The sequence below is a fragment of the Camelina sativa genome, chromosome 5 (genome assembly GCF_000633955.1).
Source record: "Camelina sativa cultivar DH55 chromosome 5, Cs, whole genome shotgun sequence".
Lineage (NCBI taxonomy): Eukaryota > Viridiplantae > Streptophyta > Magnoliopsida > Brassicales > Brassicaceae > Camelina > Camelina sativa.
This window is the reverse complement of record NC_025689.1, coordinates 13866037-13885563: the sequence shown is the minus strand read 5'-3', so window position 1 is coordinate 13885563 and position 19527 is coordinate 13866037. Positions and strand designations below refer to the sequence as shown.

General features: G+C 34.5%; 3 protein-coding genes across 3 annotated transcripts; all 3 read right to left on the bottom strand.

The window, feature by feature from the left end:
* Positions 1129-1761, bottom strand: LOC104786836. Its single transcript, XM_019245286.1, has 3 exons — positions 1657-1761; positions 1398-1558; positions 1129-1292 (listed from the first exon to the last, which is right to left on the bottom strand). The coding sequence occupies exons 1-3, from the start codon at positions 1743-1745 to the stop codon at positions 1129-1131; spliced, it is 414 nt and encodes a 137-aa protein (XP_019100831.1). The 5' UTR covers positions 1746-1761.
* Positions 3912-5328, bottom strand: LOC104786835 (F-box/kelch-repeat protein At2g43270-like). The gene is made up of 2 exons (XM_010512294.1): positions 4852-5328; positions 3912-4752 (listed from the first exon to the last, which is right to left on the bottom strand). The coding sequence occupies exons 1-2, from the start codon at positions 5267-5269 to the stop codon at positions 3998-4000; spliced, it is 1173 nt and encodes a 390-aa protein (XP_010510596.1). The 5' UTR covers positions 5270-5328; the 3' UTR covers positions 3912-3997.
* On the bottom strand, positions 15742-17825 carry LOC104789245 (DNA-directed RNA polymerase III subunit rpc5-like). The gene is made up of 6 exons (XM_010514975.2): positions 17502-17825; positions 17352-17420; positions 17170-17268; positions 17018-17089; positions 16822-16938; positions 15742-15783 (listed from the first exon to the last, which is right to left on the bottom strand). Exons 1-6 carry the CDS (start codon positions 17823-17825, stop codon positions 15742-15744), a joined length of 723 nt encoding a protein of 240 aa, XP_010513277.2.

The window sequence follows — 19527 nt, the reverse complement described above, 5'->3', positions numbered from 1 at the left end:
TGTTACTCCAAAGGTTGAATGTGAGCTGTAAAGAGAGCTATTCAACGGTTATAAAAGGAGAGCACAGGGTGAAGACAAAAGAGTAAGAGGAGTGTGAGTCTCAAGAAGAAAGATCTAGAGAGAAAGATAGAGGTTTTAGGGTTTATCTTCTTCCTTCTCATCTTGGTGTAAATCTCTGTAGGGTTGTTCATCTTTCTGGTTTCTTGTACTCTGTTTAACACTTGATATAAACCTTGAGAGCTGGTTTTAGCTCTTCAAGACGTACGTTAGTCACCTTGACCTTGGAAACTTGTAAATCCTCGTGTCGTCTCCCTCGGTCGATCTTGTTTCTACACACACAAACAAACAAGTTACTAAACGTTCTGCATCTAAATCGGTTTGAAACACAACATGAAGGAAAACGAATCCTAGTTGCCTAGTGATTTTGGTGACTCATTGACTCGTTTCCAATGCAAACGAAGAAAAAAGACCAATATTATAGAAATACTCGTTGATTAAAAAATAAAAGTTGACCGTTCGTGTAACTATTTGGTCATATATTGTCTGAAAAGTACTTACGTTTGCTCTCAAAATCACAGATACCATTACACTGGACGGGTACACGAGGTTGATTCGTACTCAATATATAGTACATGTGTTTGTTGAGTTGGATGTTCTGAACTTTTATATGTATTGATATTGATATGTTTAATGCAGTTTTAACGTAATCAATCATGATCATCAAACTTAATGTCGGTACTCTTTCAGTTAGTTTTATTATTGAATGTGATAGTTTATTTAATATCAAGATTCATGACGGGAACATGACTCAATAGAACTAAATAATAAAAATAACAAGAACACAATAATTCAACATTGTAAAATATATAATATAGACTTAATTAATAAAAACATCACTTACATACCCGAAACAAAAAAAAAAANAAAAAAAAAAAAAAGTTTAGCTCCTTCGAGGACATGGTAGCGATGATGATGTTTAGACACAATCCTCTGTTTTGGAAGTCTGAGTTTCCAATGACCCATGCATTGATGTTTAAATAAATTGTATTAGCAATACATTAATTAATAAATAACTAATCTACTGAGAATGTAATGAGTTTAGTTGCACATAGCGAGTTACCTTCTTGATTATATACTCTGAGCCTCTTTGTTTTTGGGCCTCAGATAATAATAGTATATGCCGACACTAACACAAATGATCACAAGGAGAACAACAATTACTACGATGATATCGACAAAGATATTAACATCCAATGATCCTATTTTCTTGCTCTTATGTTTCTTCTTCGAACCTGCAATTTATTTAAGTCTGTTTATCATATAAAATTTAATGATTAAAGGATTAAGAATCTCTATTGAAGGAAAATAAAATGAAGCAATTTTATTTAATTTAGAACCTTTTTTACTTTTGCTTGAAGAGCTCTTAAAAACTGCTGCATTCTCAACCACTTTAGAGCCATCGAGAGCTTGAGGACCTGAAGCTTTGACTACATCTTCAACAACGGTCGAAACCGATCCATAATCATTCGTAGGCATAACATAGGTTTCATCTTCATGTCTAAAAACAAAGAAAGCAAAATGATATATGTATGTATTTAGTTGCAAGTTGCAACCAATATCAAAAAAGTGAACGATATGACTATGAGATGTTCTTACTTTGACACATCAGATGTTGTTGAATATCCGGAAATTAGAGCGAGAGAGACGAGTACGAGGAAGATGATGATAGGAAGATTGGAAGCCATCAAATTCGTACGTCGCTTTGTGCTTAATTTGCAAATGTGAAAAAATAATATGAACAAATGTGGAAGATGACTTGACTATATATAGTCACTAGTGAATGTCCACGCATGGGTTTGATATGTTGAATTGCTTTTAAAATTGATTATTTGTGTTTTGCATGCTACACAAATTTAGTGTTTATAGTATCTTGAAAATTAATGTTACGATATGTTTTGCAGGTTTCAGAATTGATTTAAATCTTTTTTTTTATGTAGAGTTTTGTAATTGTTTAAATTTTATGGGGTGTGTAACATACTAACTATTTTCGAATAAACATCTAAGTTTTCACTTTTCAGTAAGCATTTCTCTATAATGACATGTAGTTTTTTTGTTGTATGGAATTATATGAAAATAAAAATATGAAAAACTGTATGATTCAATAGATAACATTTATTTTTATATGTAATTATTGAACATTTTTGTAATTTCATTTTTTAGTATATGGTGATAGTATATATTAATTATTAAAAGTCTGAAGTTTAGACACTAGCTATATTATTAGTTTACTTCAAAAAACATTTAATATTTTATATGCTATTGGACATGAAATCGTTTCTTCAATTTCCTCACACAGGTTTCACAGCAAAACTTTAATCATCTCTTAAATTTTTGATTCTCTATAATTTCCTAAGCAACCAAAACCAAATCTGCTATATAGATATATCAAGATGTTGTGGATTCAGTTCATATTAAATAAATAAAATAAAAAAATAAAAAATAAAAAACATTTCTGAGTTTGTAGACAGGTTGAATTTTTCAGTTGTAGTAATTTAAATTTAAGAAAATATGTAATCTTTTCATTTAGTGAAAGTCTCGTTAACACATTTTTTTTATGTAAATAAAAACAAATTATTTCTTCAAAAACAACTTACCTCGGTTTTCTACAAGAATAATCAAATGATGTTGCATTGGCGTCATCGACAACGTGATTACCTCTTTTTTCTAGAAAAAAAAAAAAGAAAATAAAATAAATGATATTAATACGCTATTGCAAAAACATAATTGCAAAAACAAAACCTAAAAACACATACAAATTTCTCTATAAACAACAAAAATTTCAATGGATTCGTTAGTGATAAGATATGGTACGAGTTTGATTTTAAATTTCAGTTCAAAAGCTATGAGACTGATTGAAAATAGATGCAGGGAGCTATAGAACGCCATAATTTATTTCTACAGCCAAATAGTGAACCAAGAATTATTATGGGCTGTGAGAACCAAATTTTCTGTAGCTAAAATTGAAAAGAAAATGACATTGAGTTTTGGCTTTTGAGCATGTACAGATTTTAGTTTCTGGATGCGAAAACATATTTCTATTTTACAATTTTGGCTTTTAAGTATAGAACACCATAAACAATTCAATAGAACAATTGGTGTTAAGCCTTTTATAGAAGAAGAAAAAGAAATACCCGTTAGTGTAGTTACTGCGTTGCATGTTCCGAATGGCATCGTTCTCATGGATGACATCAAAGCAGCCGAAACATGATGAGACTTTATGTTAGAGAGATAACCTTAAGCTATTAGAATTTTTATCATTTAGAAGCGAGAGATAACCTCTCTGTTTAAAGAAATAGTAGTAATAGTCATCCGTGAGTAATTGACAAATGATTTGCTTGTCAACAAAATAAAGGGGCAATTATTTCATCATTTTTTTTGCTCCTCTTACCATTTTGATAGGTAACTAGTTTTCAAAAGCTGGTAATCTCGTATCAGCTTGTTGGAATTAGCGTTAGCCTACTCCGAAAAACACACAATGTGCATCAAACTTTTCGAACATCTTGGACTTTACTCTAAACAATTTACTTTTCTCGAACAACTCGAGCCACTAAAACTGAACTTGAATTTACAATGACATCTCATCACAAAATCAGAAATCTTGAACACATATGTCTTCGTTACAGGAGCATTCTGAATGCGTGAAGTCAATGTGAGAGAGATTTCTTCTTTGCCTGCTCTCCATAACACCAAACGTGTCTGAATGCGTGAGTCTATGTGCGATCATCAAACAGTTAATTAGTTGCAGAAAGGATAACTCATGTATTGTTTAACACATGTATTAGTTGCTGAAAGGATAACACATGTCTTCGTTACAGGAGCATTGAACACATGTATTGTTTAAGACTTGAAGAAGCTAAAAAGAAAACTCATTCATAAATGTTTTTGGATAAAATAACAAAAGCAAGACCAAAATGATATAGAACCACTAACACTAACATCAAGACCTAGAAGAAACAACAAAGTGGCTCAAAAGTACTAGAGACACTAGAGAGGTGGCAAATAAAACACTTGGGGGGAACCATTTAAAAAACCCAAACTTTGAAGCCAATGTCTCGGGAACAGAAAATGCAGAAGGAAGTGACACCAAATCTTCGATGAAAGGAGACAAAACACAAATCTCAGAAGCAATGCAACGGAGGACGCGTGTCTCAGGACAATACTTGAACAACCTCTTCTCACTGTCACAGAAGAAAAGATTCCCCTTCCTAGAAACCGCCAATGGCCTGAACCAGACTTGCCATGGCTGAGAAGGAACAACCGTCTCAAGACCGATGGAGTAAGTCAAACTCCAATCCATACCTTGTGGATCAAAACACAATATCTCTAATCTCCAACCACAGCTATTATCCGTTTTGGCAATAGCTAAACGGTCATCAAGGTTAACCAATTGGTCAGACACGCAACAAACAGGAGGAGTTGGGAGATCACGAAACTCTTCAGTGTGAAGATCCAAAGCTAGTATACCATGACGCTCCATCATTTCTAACCAGTAGATTGAACCATTGACAAACGCAGACTTCCTCCTAGCTTCAACATTGTAAGGAGGTGGATTCAGTGATCTCTTCCATTCACCAATATTCAATGAGGATGGTTCTTGATTGAAAAACATCCTCACTACTTTATAGCTCCCATTCACTATGTCTCTACCAAATCCCATCACCCAATATGCAGGAAAAGTATTCCACCAATAACCTAAAACGATATTCACCATTTCTTCTAAGTCACATTGAGATAGAGAGACTATGACTATCTAAGGCTTGTGAGAAAGAGAGAGAGAGAGAGAGAGCTTACACGTGGAAAAGCGGCGACCATAGCGGGTATCAACAGGATCTGGGCCGGAAGGGAAACTAATGGAAGCTCCGGTACAAGGATTGTAAACATTGACGGAACCTGGTACGGGGATGCAAACCAAACCTTCACATGTGAGGGAAGGTCGTGTGGTGGCGTCGTAGCTGTTTAAATAGACCAGATTGATCTCTTCGTCGATTTCTTCGAATCGGGGCGAGTCGGACCGGTGGTGGTGGTCTACGGCGGCTAGGAATTTCGGCTTCTTCTTCTTCTTCTTCCTCTCAAGTTTGATACGCCTCTCCGCGAACCTCCTTGTCCTCATAATCGATTTCCATTGTTTGGAGACTGTGGTGAATTTGAAGATGGAATTCAACGGCAGTCGGAGGAGAATCTCTTCCACTAGATCGGGAATTAAGTACATCGTCGGCTGCGGCGGGTTTGGGGTTTTTCCTTCTTCTNTTTTTTTTTTTTTTTTTTGTTCGTTTTCCTTTTGTGTGTAGTGTGTGAGTGTGACTGTGTGTATCAGTATCTCATCATCTTTCGTATTTTTTTCGTATCTTTCGTATATTCTCGGATTTTAATTTAATGTATAATAATGTTGGGAATACTGGAAACAAATGATTTTAAAAAAAAAAAAAAATTCCATCTATATCTTTATTTAAAAAGTTTGGCCATCTAAATTTTATAATAATCAAAAATCGTTTATAAAATTATACCTTAAATTTTACAGAAATTTAACTTTTAATTTATTAATTTACCAAAATTAAAATAGAAATCTCTTGACTATACAAATCTCTCTAATTGGAAAAGAGACTTCTACAAAACTTGTGTCATAATGTTGGTGTTATTGATAAATTTGTGTTATTTTGCATGTTTGCTAGTGTTAGTAGTGAATTGACAAATTCTTTATTAATGTGAATATGTGAATATGATGAAGTTCAACCTCTTCTTCAGTTCTTCTGTTGACTTTTTTTTTTTCACTAATCTATTGATTTTCATTTCTGATTTGATTGTTATTTGAGTATAATTTTATAAAGTTGTTTTTTCTGTGTTTGATTGTATAAGATAGGAGGCACGACAAAAAAAAAAGATTGGAAGCTGAATGAATATTATTAGAGTGAATGATAACAATATATATAAAGTGTACATGGGACATTAATGTTACGGTTCTGATTGGTAATACTGAATTATTAAAATTAAGTTACAGTAAGTGTTATAATGTGATGTGAGTTGCAGTAAAAAAGGTAGTCTTATGTAGACATGTAGTAAATTTGCTGTAAAAATATGAGTTAGCATTTAAAAAAAAAACTACTGACTGGTAACATTTGTGATGTATCAATTGCAGTATATATATATTATAAAACTAAATTAAATATAAATTATTCTTAATTATGACATTTTCAAATTTAATAATAAAATGTTACTTTTAAAATAAAAATATTTAACATATATATTTGGTACCATAATATGTTTTAATAAGAAAAATTAAAAATAAAATTCAGTTTTGTTTGAAATAGTCAACCATAACTTTTAAAAATTGAAAAATAGTTGACCAGATTGTTGAATGCTAAAATGTGTATGAAAATGTAAAAAGAAAATAAAAAATCTTATAGCTCAACTTTAATGCATGAAATTTTCTACGATGTTGAATTATCGATTTTACAAAGAGCATAATTCAAAGTTGTACATCAACTATAACACATTGTAATTCAACTTTAACTTCAACTTCAAAAAAATAAGTGTTTTATAAGTGTGGCAAATGAACAAATTTGTATTATTCAATAGCAACATCTAGATGCATAAAACTGGCTTTAAACTAACAAACATCTAAAAATTTGTGAAGATGGATGGCATCCATATATATACAAACATCAATGTCTTTCAACAATTCACGTATTGTTTTTGTTTGGATTGTTTTCTACATGCATTATGAATAAATTGGTCAAGAACTAATCAGTTCTACGTTTTAGCCCCCAAAAAGTTGTAGACTATCCCATGAATAATAAGTACACCACATCGTGGCCCGGAGTTACATTTTCGTTTAGCAATTTTAGCTTAATCTTAATTGCGTTCTCAGGAGGACTTTGGTCAAGTCGTTTCTCAGTATAGTTAGTTTTTAACAAAACTTTTGGTTTTTGGTCTTTTTACTCCATCCTCGAATTTATTTTTAGCTTGGTCTTTTATTTCGCCTCTCATAACTTTTGGTTAAATCGTTTTAACAGCCATTTAATTGTTGGGTTGGTTTTTGAAGAACCGAATAAAAATGAAACCGCGTTTCATTTAGTGATTATTAGAAACGTACTTCATTTTGATGTGATTATAAGTTTCTTTTTGATGTGATTATAAGTTTTTGATTGCAAGTTGCACAGAACTTGGGTTTAGTGCAATTGGTGTTTGAAGACCTCGTAATCACATCAAAAATAAAGAAAAAAATGAAATTGCATACTTCAAATCAGATGCTATAGAAATGTACTTGTGCAACTTGAAGTATGCACAAGTACTTCAAGGTTCCAACTTGGGTTTCATTTTTTCTTTATTCTTATAGAAACCCAAGTTCTGTGCAACTTGCAATCAAAACCCCAATTTCATTTTTTCTTTATTCTTCTGGTGTTGTGCAATTATCCTTTTCAAACCGCATTTCTTTTTTATGTGATTATAAGTTTTTGATGTGATTATTAGAAACGTACTTCATTGACCGTGCAATAGAGGCTATACAGAGCAACAACTTCACCCATAAAAACATTATGCTGATCTCGAGTGATCTTGAGTTTGGTCCTTCATTGAAAACGTTCGCCAAGAACGGTTTTACAATTTTTTTAGCATACGACGGAAGCACGAGAAATCACACCCTAGATTTTGCATCATTTGCACACTATACATGGATCTGGGATGCAATGGAACGACGTGGTGGAGGTCTGATTAAAACCAATAAGAAGGTGTAGTTGAGAGGGAAATAATGGAACGTGAAGGATGTATTTTCTCAAGTTTGTATTCCTATTTTTATGTATTTCATGCACTAATGTTACTAAAATTAAGTTACAGTAAGTGTTATAATTTGATGTGAGTTGAAGTAAAAATGGTGATGTAGTAAATTTGCTTTAAAAATATGAGTTAGCATCTAAAAAAAAACTGCTGACGGGTAACATTTGTGATGTATCAATTGCAGTGTATATTATAAAACTAAATTAAATATAAATTATTCTTAATTATGTTTTCAAATTTAATAAATAAAATGTTACTTTTAAAATAAAAATATTTAACATATATATTTGGTAATAGCTTTAGTTAATAAGAATTTAAAAAAAAAAAATCAGTTTTGTTTGAAATAGTCAAATATAACTTAAAAAAAATTGAAAAATCGTTGACTAGATTGTTGAATGCTACGATGTGTAGCATTATTAAAATTGAAAACAAAAAAATAAGTATTAAGAAAAAAAATGAACAAATCGTAGGAAGTAATTGAAAATGTAAAAAGAAAAAAAAAATCTTATAACTCAACTTGAATGCATGAAATTTTATATGATGTTGAATAATCTGTTGAATTAACATAGTTCAAACTTCAAAGTTGTACACTTGTACATCAACTATAACACAATGTAATTCAATTTCAACTTTAAAAAAAAAAGTGTTATTCATGATTGATAACATTTTTGAGTTATCTATGAATTAACTCTTAACTTAATGGTAACTCATATTTAACAAGTGACTATTTCAAGCTTCCGACCAGTATTAGCGCATAGTTGAGCTTTAACAAATGACATTTTTGTTTTTTCTGTTAAAACTGCGAAATCGATCATAAAATAGTTATTAACAAAATGTATGGAATCCATTATCGTTCTAATCATTTTGGAAAGAAGAAAAAAAACATGAAAATAGTTTGTAGCAAATGAAGAAATTTGTATTATTCAATAGCAACATCTAGATGCACAAAACTGGCTTTAAACTAACAAACATCTAAATATTTTGAAGATGGATGACATCCATATATATACAAACATCAATGTCTTTCAATTCACGTATTGTTTTTGTTTGGATTGTTTTCTACATGCATTATGAATAATTGGTCAAGAACTTATCAGTTGTATGTTTTAGCCCCCAAAAAGTTGTAGACTATCCCATGAATAATAAGTACACCACATCATGGCAGGCAGTTACATCTTCGTTTAGCAATTTTAGCTTAATCTTAATTGCGTTCTCAGGAGGACCTTCGTTAAGTCGTTTCTCAATAGTTAGTTTTTAACAAAACTTTTGGTTTTTGGTCTTTTACTCCATCCTCGAATTTATTTTTAGCTTAATCTTTTATTGCGCCTCTCATAACTTTTAGTCAAATTTTGGTCAAATTGTTAAAGAATTTATTTTTAGCTTAATCTTTTATTGCACCTCTCGTAACTTTTGGTCAAATCGTTTCAACAGCCATTAACAGTTGGGTTAGTCTTTGTAGTATCGGATAAAAACGAAATCGCGTTTCAGAAACGGGTTTCGAAATCCATTTCCAGTCGTCATTTGTCTAATTATAGAGCTCACAAAGAGACATCAGCCAAGCATTGTGTGGTCTTAGACAATTTTTTTTGGCATGAACCCGTATATATATATTGATGCTTAGGTTTGTTTGGCACGTATCTAATCTTGTGTGTTATAGAGACAGTGACACTGACATTTAACCGAAGCTAATTTTGCTAGCCAAGTAAAAAAGTAGGAAAATGTAAGTCACATACTTGATGAGTATCTCAAAGTTACTGCATCGGAAAGGATTACAAAGTGAATCTCTCGGATGTACCAAAATGTCAAAATCATAAACACTTTCCTCTAATGCGACTCATCATCGAGCTTTCTGTAAAACCCATCCCGAAGAGTTGGTTTTCACAGAGTTCGTGCATCACCTGCTGAACACCCGAGAGAGTCAGACTTAAACCACACTTTAGTCAAAACATAAAAAGTGAGAGAGAGCGCTCAAAGTGAAAGAAACCTTTAGGTATTCGTTGTTGGTGATCGATTTCACATTTGTACAACCCTTTTAATATCTTCTTACATTTGTAGAGGTGTTGTAGTTTTTGAACTTTGTCCTTCGTCTGAGAGAGTTATTGAGATTATCTGGTTTAACAACTCTACTTTTTCCTCCTCCTTGTGTTATCTTAGACGTAAGCTTCTCGTCCATAGCTTTCCAAAGAGCTGCTTGGTCCTTAGCAATCTCCGGGTAGGATCTTATGAAGGAAACATCAGTGGGCACTTTGAACTTCCAATCACATAGCAGAGGCCTTTCTTTGGCAAATACAGTCAACATAGTTTTAATCTTGTCCCTAAGGCGACCAGTTGCTTCAATGTCAGAGTACTTTATAGTTGAACCCTTGCTGAACAGCATCAGGACATAATCCCTGGAAGCTTCTAGAGGCCCGTCTAGTTTTAGAAGCCTAGTTTTGGGAGTCCATAAACCTTGAACTAACCAGGCATATTGTTGGATGACCTTTAAGAAATCCTCGTCTGATAACTCTGAGCATAATGGTTAAGAACACTGTATTGAAATAACAGAGGTCCCTGTTATGTCGACCGAACAAGTTAGTTTAGAGGGTTTATACCTATAGTTCATAAATTAGGAGCAGGATTCATATAATCTTCATCTAGTATGAAACTTAAAGAACAGCTACTAATGCAAGCATTCGTGGAGTTTATAAGCTAACAAACCTGGCAGAGCATTTTTTGCACACGTTCTTCAATCGGTAGGGAGGTCAAGACCCTGAAAGCAGAAGACTATCTTTAAGAAACACGTTGTGGAGTTTAGTTTGAATTCCAAATTCTGTTCGATACAGAGGCTGGAGTCGAGACAAAGTCAAAAGCAAAAGACAAAGTGAAAGACTTATTGTCAAGAAGAGGGTTTCAACATAAAAGGAAAATCAGAAGTCTCAACCTGAGGCGGAAGTTTTAAGGATAAAGATGAAGCTTCTCGACTCCCGAGTCTTCTCTCTGCAAAACCACACAAGTTCAGAGTAGTACAAGGTTCAGAGACGCGTGACAACGTATGAAAGTCAACGCAATTGAGATGTTTGTTCTGTTGAAGGCAAAGTGTGCAGGCCTGCAATTTCGCCGCCGTCATCAGAACATGTCGAAGCTTCAAGTCCAATCGAAGCCTAGGGTCAGATTAAAGATAAGTCAACTCTGGCCCAGTTCTTCATAGCTATCTCAAATTCTCTATATATATTAGAAGTGAACCTGTATATTGGGGTGAGAGCGTGTGGTAAGAAAGAAGAAGAGAGAAAAAGTTGTAAAGGATTAAGAGCTCGGTTTTGAGCTAAAGTTTCTTAGTGGATTTTCCGGAGAGTTCTCCGGCGAGACGTAGGATCCTATCCCAAGGGATCCGAACTCGTTAATTCTCTGTGTCTTTTACATTTCAGTTCTTAGCTTCTCCAAGTTTCTTATTCTCTTTTAAACATCCACACGAGAGTTATCAGAATCTGAAAACTGAGTGAGAAAGAGAGAAATCACAAACAACAAAAGTGTAAACCTTCTTTAGTTTGTGTCACTGACTTAACAGATTGGTATCAGAGCTCCAGGTTCGGAGTGTTTCATCTCAAAAATCTGAAGCCATGTCTTCATCAAGGGTTGAGATGGAAAAGTTCGATGGAAAAGGTGATTACATGCTATGGAAGGAGAAGCTGTTAGCTCATATGGAGATGTTGGGTTTACTAGAAGGACTAGAAGAAGTTCCAGCTCCTGAAGTTGAAGATTCAATGGCTGAAACAGGAGAAGAGACCATACCAGAAGCTGCAGAACAAACAACAACAGTTCCAGACAAGTCTCTCAAGGAAAAGAGGGGAAAAGCTAGATCTACTATCATCCTCAGCGTTGGAGATAATGTTCTCCGAAAAATCATCAAAGAAAAAACGGCTGCAGGTATGCTCAAGGTTCTAGACCACCTGTTTATGGCTAAGTCGTTACCAAACCGGATTTATCTCAAGCAAAGGCTCTATAGCTATAGGATGAGTGATAGCATGAGCATAGATGAGAATATAAATGATTTCATGAGGCTGATAGCAGATCTAGAGCATGTTAAGGTGGTAGTCTCTGATGAGGATCAAGCTATCATTCTGTTAATGGCTTTGCCAAAGCAGTTTAATCAGCTCAAAGATACTTTGAAGTATGGGAAAACGTCTTTGTCTCTAGATGAAATTACAGGTGCTATCAGGTCTAAGGAACTAGAGCTAGGAGCAAATGGAAGGCTGCCAAAGCAAAGTTCTGATGCACTATTTGTCCAAGAAAGGGGGAGACCTGAAAAGAGAGACAAAGGAGGTGACAAAGGAAAACAGAAAAACAGGTCTAAGTCTAGAGGAAAGAAGACTTGTTGGATATGTGGTAAAGATGGTCACTACAAGAAGCAGTGTTTTGTATGGAAAGAAAGAAACAAGCAACCAAGCAGTTCTACAGACAAAGGAGAATCCTCGAATGTGACAGGACAAGTTGCAGATGCTGCTGCTCTAATGGTTTCTGAAGCACTATTGTCTCTCAGTGAAGATTTCAATGAGGTGTGGATCATGGATACAGGGTGCTCATTCCACATGACACCAAGGAAGGAGTGGTTCATTAGTCTAAACGAATCATGTACTGGGAAAGTCAGAATGGCTAATGACACTTACTCAGAAGTCAAAGGAGTTGGCAGCATAAGAATCAAGAATGAAGATAACTCGACTGTTTTGTTGAAGAATGTGAGATATGTTCCTGAGATGACTAAGAACCTAATCTCGCTGGGTACAATGGAGGATCAAGGCTGCTGGTTTCAGTCTAGAGATGGAGTTATGAAGATCAACAAAGGCTGCACGACTCTTATCAAAGGGAAAAAGATTGACACACTGTATGTTCTCAAAGGATCTGTTTTAGCAGGAGAAGCGAATGCATCAACAAGTGTGAAGGATGAAACAAGATTGTGGCATAGGAGACTTGGGCACATGAGTCAGAAAGGAATGAAAGCTCTGCTTAAAAGAGGATATCTAGATGGATCAAAAGTTACAGATCTGGATTTCTGTGAAGATTGTGTTTATGGAAAAGCACATCGAGTAAGTTTTGGAGTTGGGAAGCATGTTACAGAAGGGAAACTGGACTACATCCACTCTGACTTATGGGGATCGCCCAATGTCCCCCTTTCAATTGGAAAATGCCAATATTTCATCTCTTTTATAGATGATCATTCAAGGAAGACTTGGGTTTATTTTCTGAAAAGAAAGGATGAAGCATATGGGAGCTTTGTTGATTGGAAGAAGATGGTTGAGAATCAACTTGGAAGAAAAATCAAGATACTTCAAACAGACAATGGTCTTGAATTCTGTAATAAAGAATTCAATAACTTATGCAGAGAAGAAGGCATTGTAAGACACAAAACTTGTGCTTACACTCCTCAGCAGAATGGGGTTGCAGAAAGAATGAATCGAACAATTCTTGACAAGGTGAGGAGTATTTTGAGTGAATCTGGTCTGCCGAAGAGTTTTTGGGCAGAAGCTGCGTCCACTGCTGTTTATCAAATCAACAGATCACCATCTTCTGCAATCGATTTTGAGATTCCTGAGGAGATTTGGACAGGAACAAGACCTAAATATGAAGAGCTGAGAGTGTTTGGATCAGTTGCTTACATTCACAGTGATCAAGGGAAGTTGGATCCTAGAGCGAAGAAAGCAGTATTCATCGGATATCCTATGGGGGTCAAAGGGTACAAGTTCTGGCTAGTGGAAGAAAAGAAGTGTATCACCACCAGAGATGCAATCTTCCATGAAGAAAAGATGTACAAACATTTAAACCAGCCAGAAGAACAAGGACTTCAACAACAAAGAACGGAGGCACCTCTTATCTATGAGATCAATCATGGTGATTTCAGTGATTTAGGTGGAGCTGATAATGATCTAGAAAGATATCAAGAGGAGAATCAAAATACAGAAGAAGCAGAAGCCTCAGGGGATGAGGAGTATCAAGGTAATGATCCTCTTAAGAATTATCAACTAGCAAGGGACAGAGAAAGGAGAGTGACAAAGAAACCCACCAGATATGAAGAATCAAATTTGGCCGGTTTTTCACTCATGGTTACAGAAGATGGAGATTACCCTGAACCATGCTGCTTTGATGAGGCAATGAGAGACAAAGACTGGAAATCTTGGAGGGAAGCCATGAATGAAGAGATGCGCTCACTACACAAGAATCAAACCTGGACTTTGATTGAGAGACCAAAAAATTGCAAAGTAATCGGATGTAAGTGGGTATTCAAGAGAAAACCAGGGATCTCAGGGGTTGAGAAACCAAGGTTTAAAGCCAGACTTGTTGCAAAAGGGTATCTACAGAAGGAAGGGATAGATTACCAAGAGATTTTCTCACCAGTTGTGAAGCATGTGTCAATTCGACTTATTCTCTCATATGTGGTGAATCTTGATCTAGAGCTGGAGCAACTAGACGTCAAGACTGCATTCTTACATGGAAATCTAGATGAGTACATTCTGATGGAGCAACCAGAGGGGTATGAAGTCAAGACCGAAACAGGAGATAAAGTATGTCATCTAAGAAAATCTCTGTATGGGTTGAAACAAGCACCAAGACAATGGAATCAGAGATTCAACACCTTTATGAAAGAATCAGGTTATGAAAGAAGTAGTTTTGATAGTTGCATTTATTATCAAAAACTTGATGATGACTCATACATCTATTTGCTTTTATATGTTGATGATATGTTGATTGCAGCAAATAACAAAGAAAAGATCCAAGAACTGAAGGATCTACTGAGTAAAGAATTTGAAATGAAGGATTTGGGAGAAGCTAAAAAGATTCTGGGTATGGAGATCAAGAGGGATAGAGAAAAGGGAACACTTGAGTTATCTCAAAGTGATTATCTCAAGAAGGTCTTGCAGATGTATGGAATGAATCAATGTAAAGGTGTCCTCACACCACTGGGAGCTCATTTCAAACTGAAAGCTGCAGAAGAAGATGAAGTGTCTGCTCAAGCTGAGTACATGAAGAATGTTCCTTACGCAAATGCTGTGGGGAGCATCATGTACTCCATGATTGGGACAAGGCCTGACCTGGCATATCCATTATGTGTTGTGAGCAGGTTCATGAGCAAGCCAATAAAAGACCATTGGGTGGCTGTTAAGTGGGTCTTACGATATATCAAGGCAACACAGAACCTCAGGTTGTTCTACAAGAAGCAAGATAATGTTGAAATCAGAGGATTTTGTGATTCAGACTATGCAGCGGATCTGGACAGGAGAAGATCTATAACTGGTTTCGTGTTTACAGCAGGTGGAAATGCTATAAGTTGGAAATCAGGATTGCAAAAGGTAGTAGCATTGTCCACCACTGAAGCAGAATATATGGCACTAGCTGATGCTACCAAAGAAGCTATATGGCTGAAGGGTTTAGCAGCAGAACTGGGTTTTGCTCAAGATCAAGTTGAAGTTTTATGTGATTCACAGAGCGCTATCTCATTGTCCAAAAACTCTGTGCATCACGAAAGGACAAAGCACATTGACGTGCGGTTACACTTCATCAGAGACAAGATTGCTGATGGAGAGATTAAAGTAAGTAAGGTGTCAACTCTGTGGAATCCTGCAGATATTTTCACCAAGACGGTTCCCGTGAGCAAGCTTCAAAAGGCTTTGGAGCTGCTCAGAATTTCAAGTCACTAAAGAAGATATGAAGAATCCGGAGAAAGGGAAAATCCAAGTATACTAAGAAAAAGGAATCAAGTTGGGGTGGTATTCAAACTAAGGTGGAGTTTTGTGGAGTTTAGTTTGAATTCCAAATTCTGTTCGATACAGAGGCTGGAGTCGAGACAAAGTCAAAAGCAAAAGACAAAGTGAAAGACTTATTGTCAAGAAGAGGGTTTCAACATAAAAGGAAAATCAGAAGTCTCAACCTGAGGCGGAAGTTTTAAGGATAAAGATGAAGCTTCTCGACTCCCGAGTCTTCTCTCTGCAAAACCACACAAGTTCAGAGTAGTACAAGGTTCAGAGACGCGTGACAACGTATGAAAGTCAACGCAATTGAGATGTTTGTTCTGTTGAAGGCAAAGTGTGCAGGCCTGCAATTTCGCCGCCGTCATCAGAACATGTCGAAGCTTCAAGTCCAATCGAGGCCTAGGGTCAGATTAAAGATAAGTCAACTCTGGCCCAGTTCTTCATAGCTATCTCAAATTCTCTATATATATTAGAAGTGAACCTGTATATTGGGGTGAGAGCGTGTGGTAAGAAAGAAGAAGAGAGAAAAAGTTGTAAAGGATTAAGAGCTCGGTTTTGAGCTAAAGTTTCTTAGTGGATTTTCCGGAGAGTTCTCCGGCGAAACGTAGGATCCTATCCCAAGGGATCCGAACTCGTTAATTCTCTGTGTCTTTTACATTTCAGTTCTTAGCTTCTCCAAGTTTCTTATTCTCTTTTAAACATCCACACGAGAGTTATCAGAATCTGAAAACTGAGTGAGAAAGAGAGAAATCACAAACAACAAAAGTGTAAACCTTCTTTAGTTTGTGTCACTGACTTAACACACGTAATGCAAATGATTTGGTTAAAACAAGAAAAGGGTAGCTGATATATTTAAAAAAAAATATGATAAGACTGCACCTTTTCCATGAATGTTTCGTTTCAGAGTTTCCCCGTCGACACAGCGAGTTGATATAAACCTCACTTCAACAAAGAAGATAGTGAGAAGGTACGCAATTAAAAACACAAGTGGTAAGAAGCGAACATAGTGAAAAAGGAAAAACATCATACGAGCTCATGTTGAAGTCTATTGAAGATAAGTTGTCATTCGCCATAATTCCGTTAAGATATTTGGAGCAAAACTCGGATTGAAGTCCATGATACTTGAGTGAAACCCAATTCTTAAAGGAAAACGAAAGATATATAGAAGCATAAGTTTACGTAGCCATATCAAAAACAAGAATTAAAAACACTAAACTCTATTGCTGCATGCAATCAATAATTTTTTAGCTAGGTTAGATAAATGATATCATACCAGTTCTTTGGACGTTATGGCAGATTCTTCTAGAGCTTCTGCTTGTTTCTTTTTGAATGAAAAATACTGAGTAGACGGTCGGAGCTGTGCAACAGCATGAACAGGATTCAAGTGTAACTGCAAAGTTGCAATTAAAATAAGTTATCTCACACTAGAGGGAACAAAACTTGCAAGAAAAGAGAGGAAGAAAATATACCTTATCACCTGAAAGAACCCCAATAGCGTAATCCATCCAAGGAGGCTGCTGCTTCCATGTCGTTGTCAAGGTCTATACAAAATAACAACACCAAAATGAAATAGCATCAAAAAATATCAAAGCCAGCTTGGAAAAAGAAAAAAAGGTCTAACCTGCTTAGTCATACTTGAAAACTCGGAATCATAGTTCCTCGAATGGATATCCATAGACAAATCAACTTCGACCTGAGAAGTAGAGGGATTTACTCTAACCTTAAAGAAGACACATATCAATAAACAAAATGATTAGAACAAAAAAAATCAATAGAAAATAAAACTATTAATGAGAAACTCACTTGTTGGCATCGTTCATCCATTTCGTATGGTCGCCAAGAGGGTCTAAGAGGATATTGTAGAACATAAAGCTGACATATCATTGAGAAATCAAAACAATTAGCAAAAAATAATCAAAAAAAGTTGGAAGAATCAAAGGTGAAGGAAGGTACCTTAGTGTTGTTGGCCTCAATTGATGGATTGAAGAAAACATCAATTTCACGAACAACAACGTCTTCTTCTTCTTCTTCCCCCAGTGGAATCTGATCTAATTCCATCAACTGATCAGGTTCTGTCGTCTCAGGTTCCTTATTGAGTTTAGAATCAATCTCCATTTTAACGGAGCCATTATAGACCTCAGCTTCAACTTTATAAGGGCCAGGGAATTTGGCTTCAACATCGTGCGAATCCAAGGGTTTGGGTTTGGACTTTACAGCACGACAAAGGTGCAAATCTGCGGGTTTTGGTAAACTCTTTTGGTTTGTTGTCTTGGTCATCAAAGTCCATTTTTTCGATCAATGCGCAAGATTAAAAACGGTCTACTCACTAACAAAACCCTATATCAATCAATCATAATCGATAAAATCGTGAACCCAACATTCAACTACAACAAAACCTAAATTCAAAAAGAAATTTACAAATAGATGAACATGAATACCAGAGAAATTATAGAGAGCATGGAGAATCGGTGTTTGTGTAGAGAGCAAGGGGGATAGCGGCTGATTATGAAAAACGTGTGTCTTAAGCCAGAGAGACTCAGCACGATCCTTCTTTTTTTTTCTTCCTTTTTTTTCCTGATACTTTATTATTATTCTTGGACCATACAAAAAAAATAACATAATGGGTTTACAAATCTAAGCCCACATAGAGCCCAAATGTCTAAAACGGCTGTTGTGGGATAAAAATGTTACGTGATTGTTTAAAAAATGATGAAATATTTATTTTTCTGTTATCTAAATTGTCGTTCTTAATTTTTTATTTTTTTATATTAGTACAGTATATATATTGTTCCTATATTATGAAAATCTTGATGTTTAGTATTTTTTTCATTTTTACTTTTCATCTTAAAATATGTAACATATTTCCTATTTTTCTTTTATATTTGTATTCATTTTCAGATAAATAATTCACATGAAGTTATTATTTAACTCTTTTCAATTTAACTATTTAACCTTTTTTTTTTAATCATGTATCATTTATCAGTATATATTTAATTAAGATATATTGTATATTTGTTTATCTTTTTTTATTAAAATAAATTGTTGTGAATTGTAAATATATACAAGTTAGGTTTTGGTCTCATTTATATTAGTACAACTAAATCATTTCTCTATATGATTTTAATATATGATTTCATCAATCATCTCGGAAAAGTATCTTTAATTTTGGATTAATCATTTCGGATAATATTTATCTTCATAATTGAATCTAAATAATAAGTTAGTTTTCTTGCGTATATAATGACAGTTGAAAGACTAGTGAGTGGACTAAGAATAATTGAGGGAAATATTTTAAAAATTTTGTACAAGTTTTGAAGATACTTATTTAAAAAACATATTTTGTAATATAAACTATTAAATAATCAATTTATTCAATAAAGTACCAAAATATTTTAAAAGTATATAATTACAAAATATGTAATGTTTACATATATTGTTATATAAATTTTAAACGCACACAACGGATGAAACATTACATAGTATTTAATAATGAACAACATAAATTCTATAATCACAAGTGGAGTTTTTGGATTTAGTGCCCTCAACAACATAAATTCTATAATCACAAGTGACACAATAAAAATAATACTGAGAACATATATTTGAAGCTAATCAACTATATTGTTGTTGTTTCTTTTGACAGTCATTCGTGGAGGTTGTTCTGCCCAAATGAGATTTTGGTATATTTTTTGTAATGTGTTCTTGTGTTTAGATTTTCTTTCTTTTTACATGACCAATGTTTGGTTGGAGATAACTTTTGGAATTAGAATATAAATTGTTTCATTTTGATGTGAGGTAAGATGAATTCCAAACTCAAATCTTTAAGTTTTCATTTATCTTACATTGTTAAATTATCTTACCACTATGGATTTTCCCATTTGTTTTTTAGATTTTTTTTTCCCATTTGTTTTTCTATTAATATTACTACAATGTTTTAATTACTCATACCTATCAATCCATACCTAGAATTTTAAATATA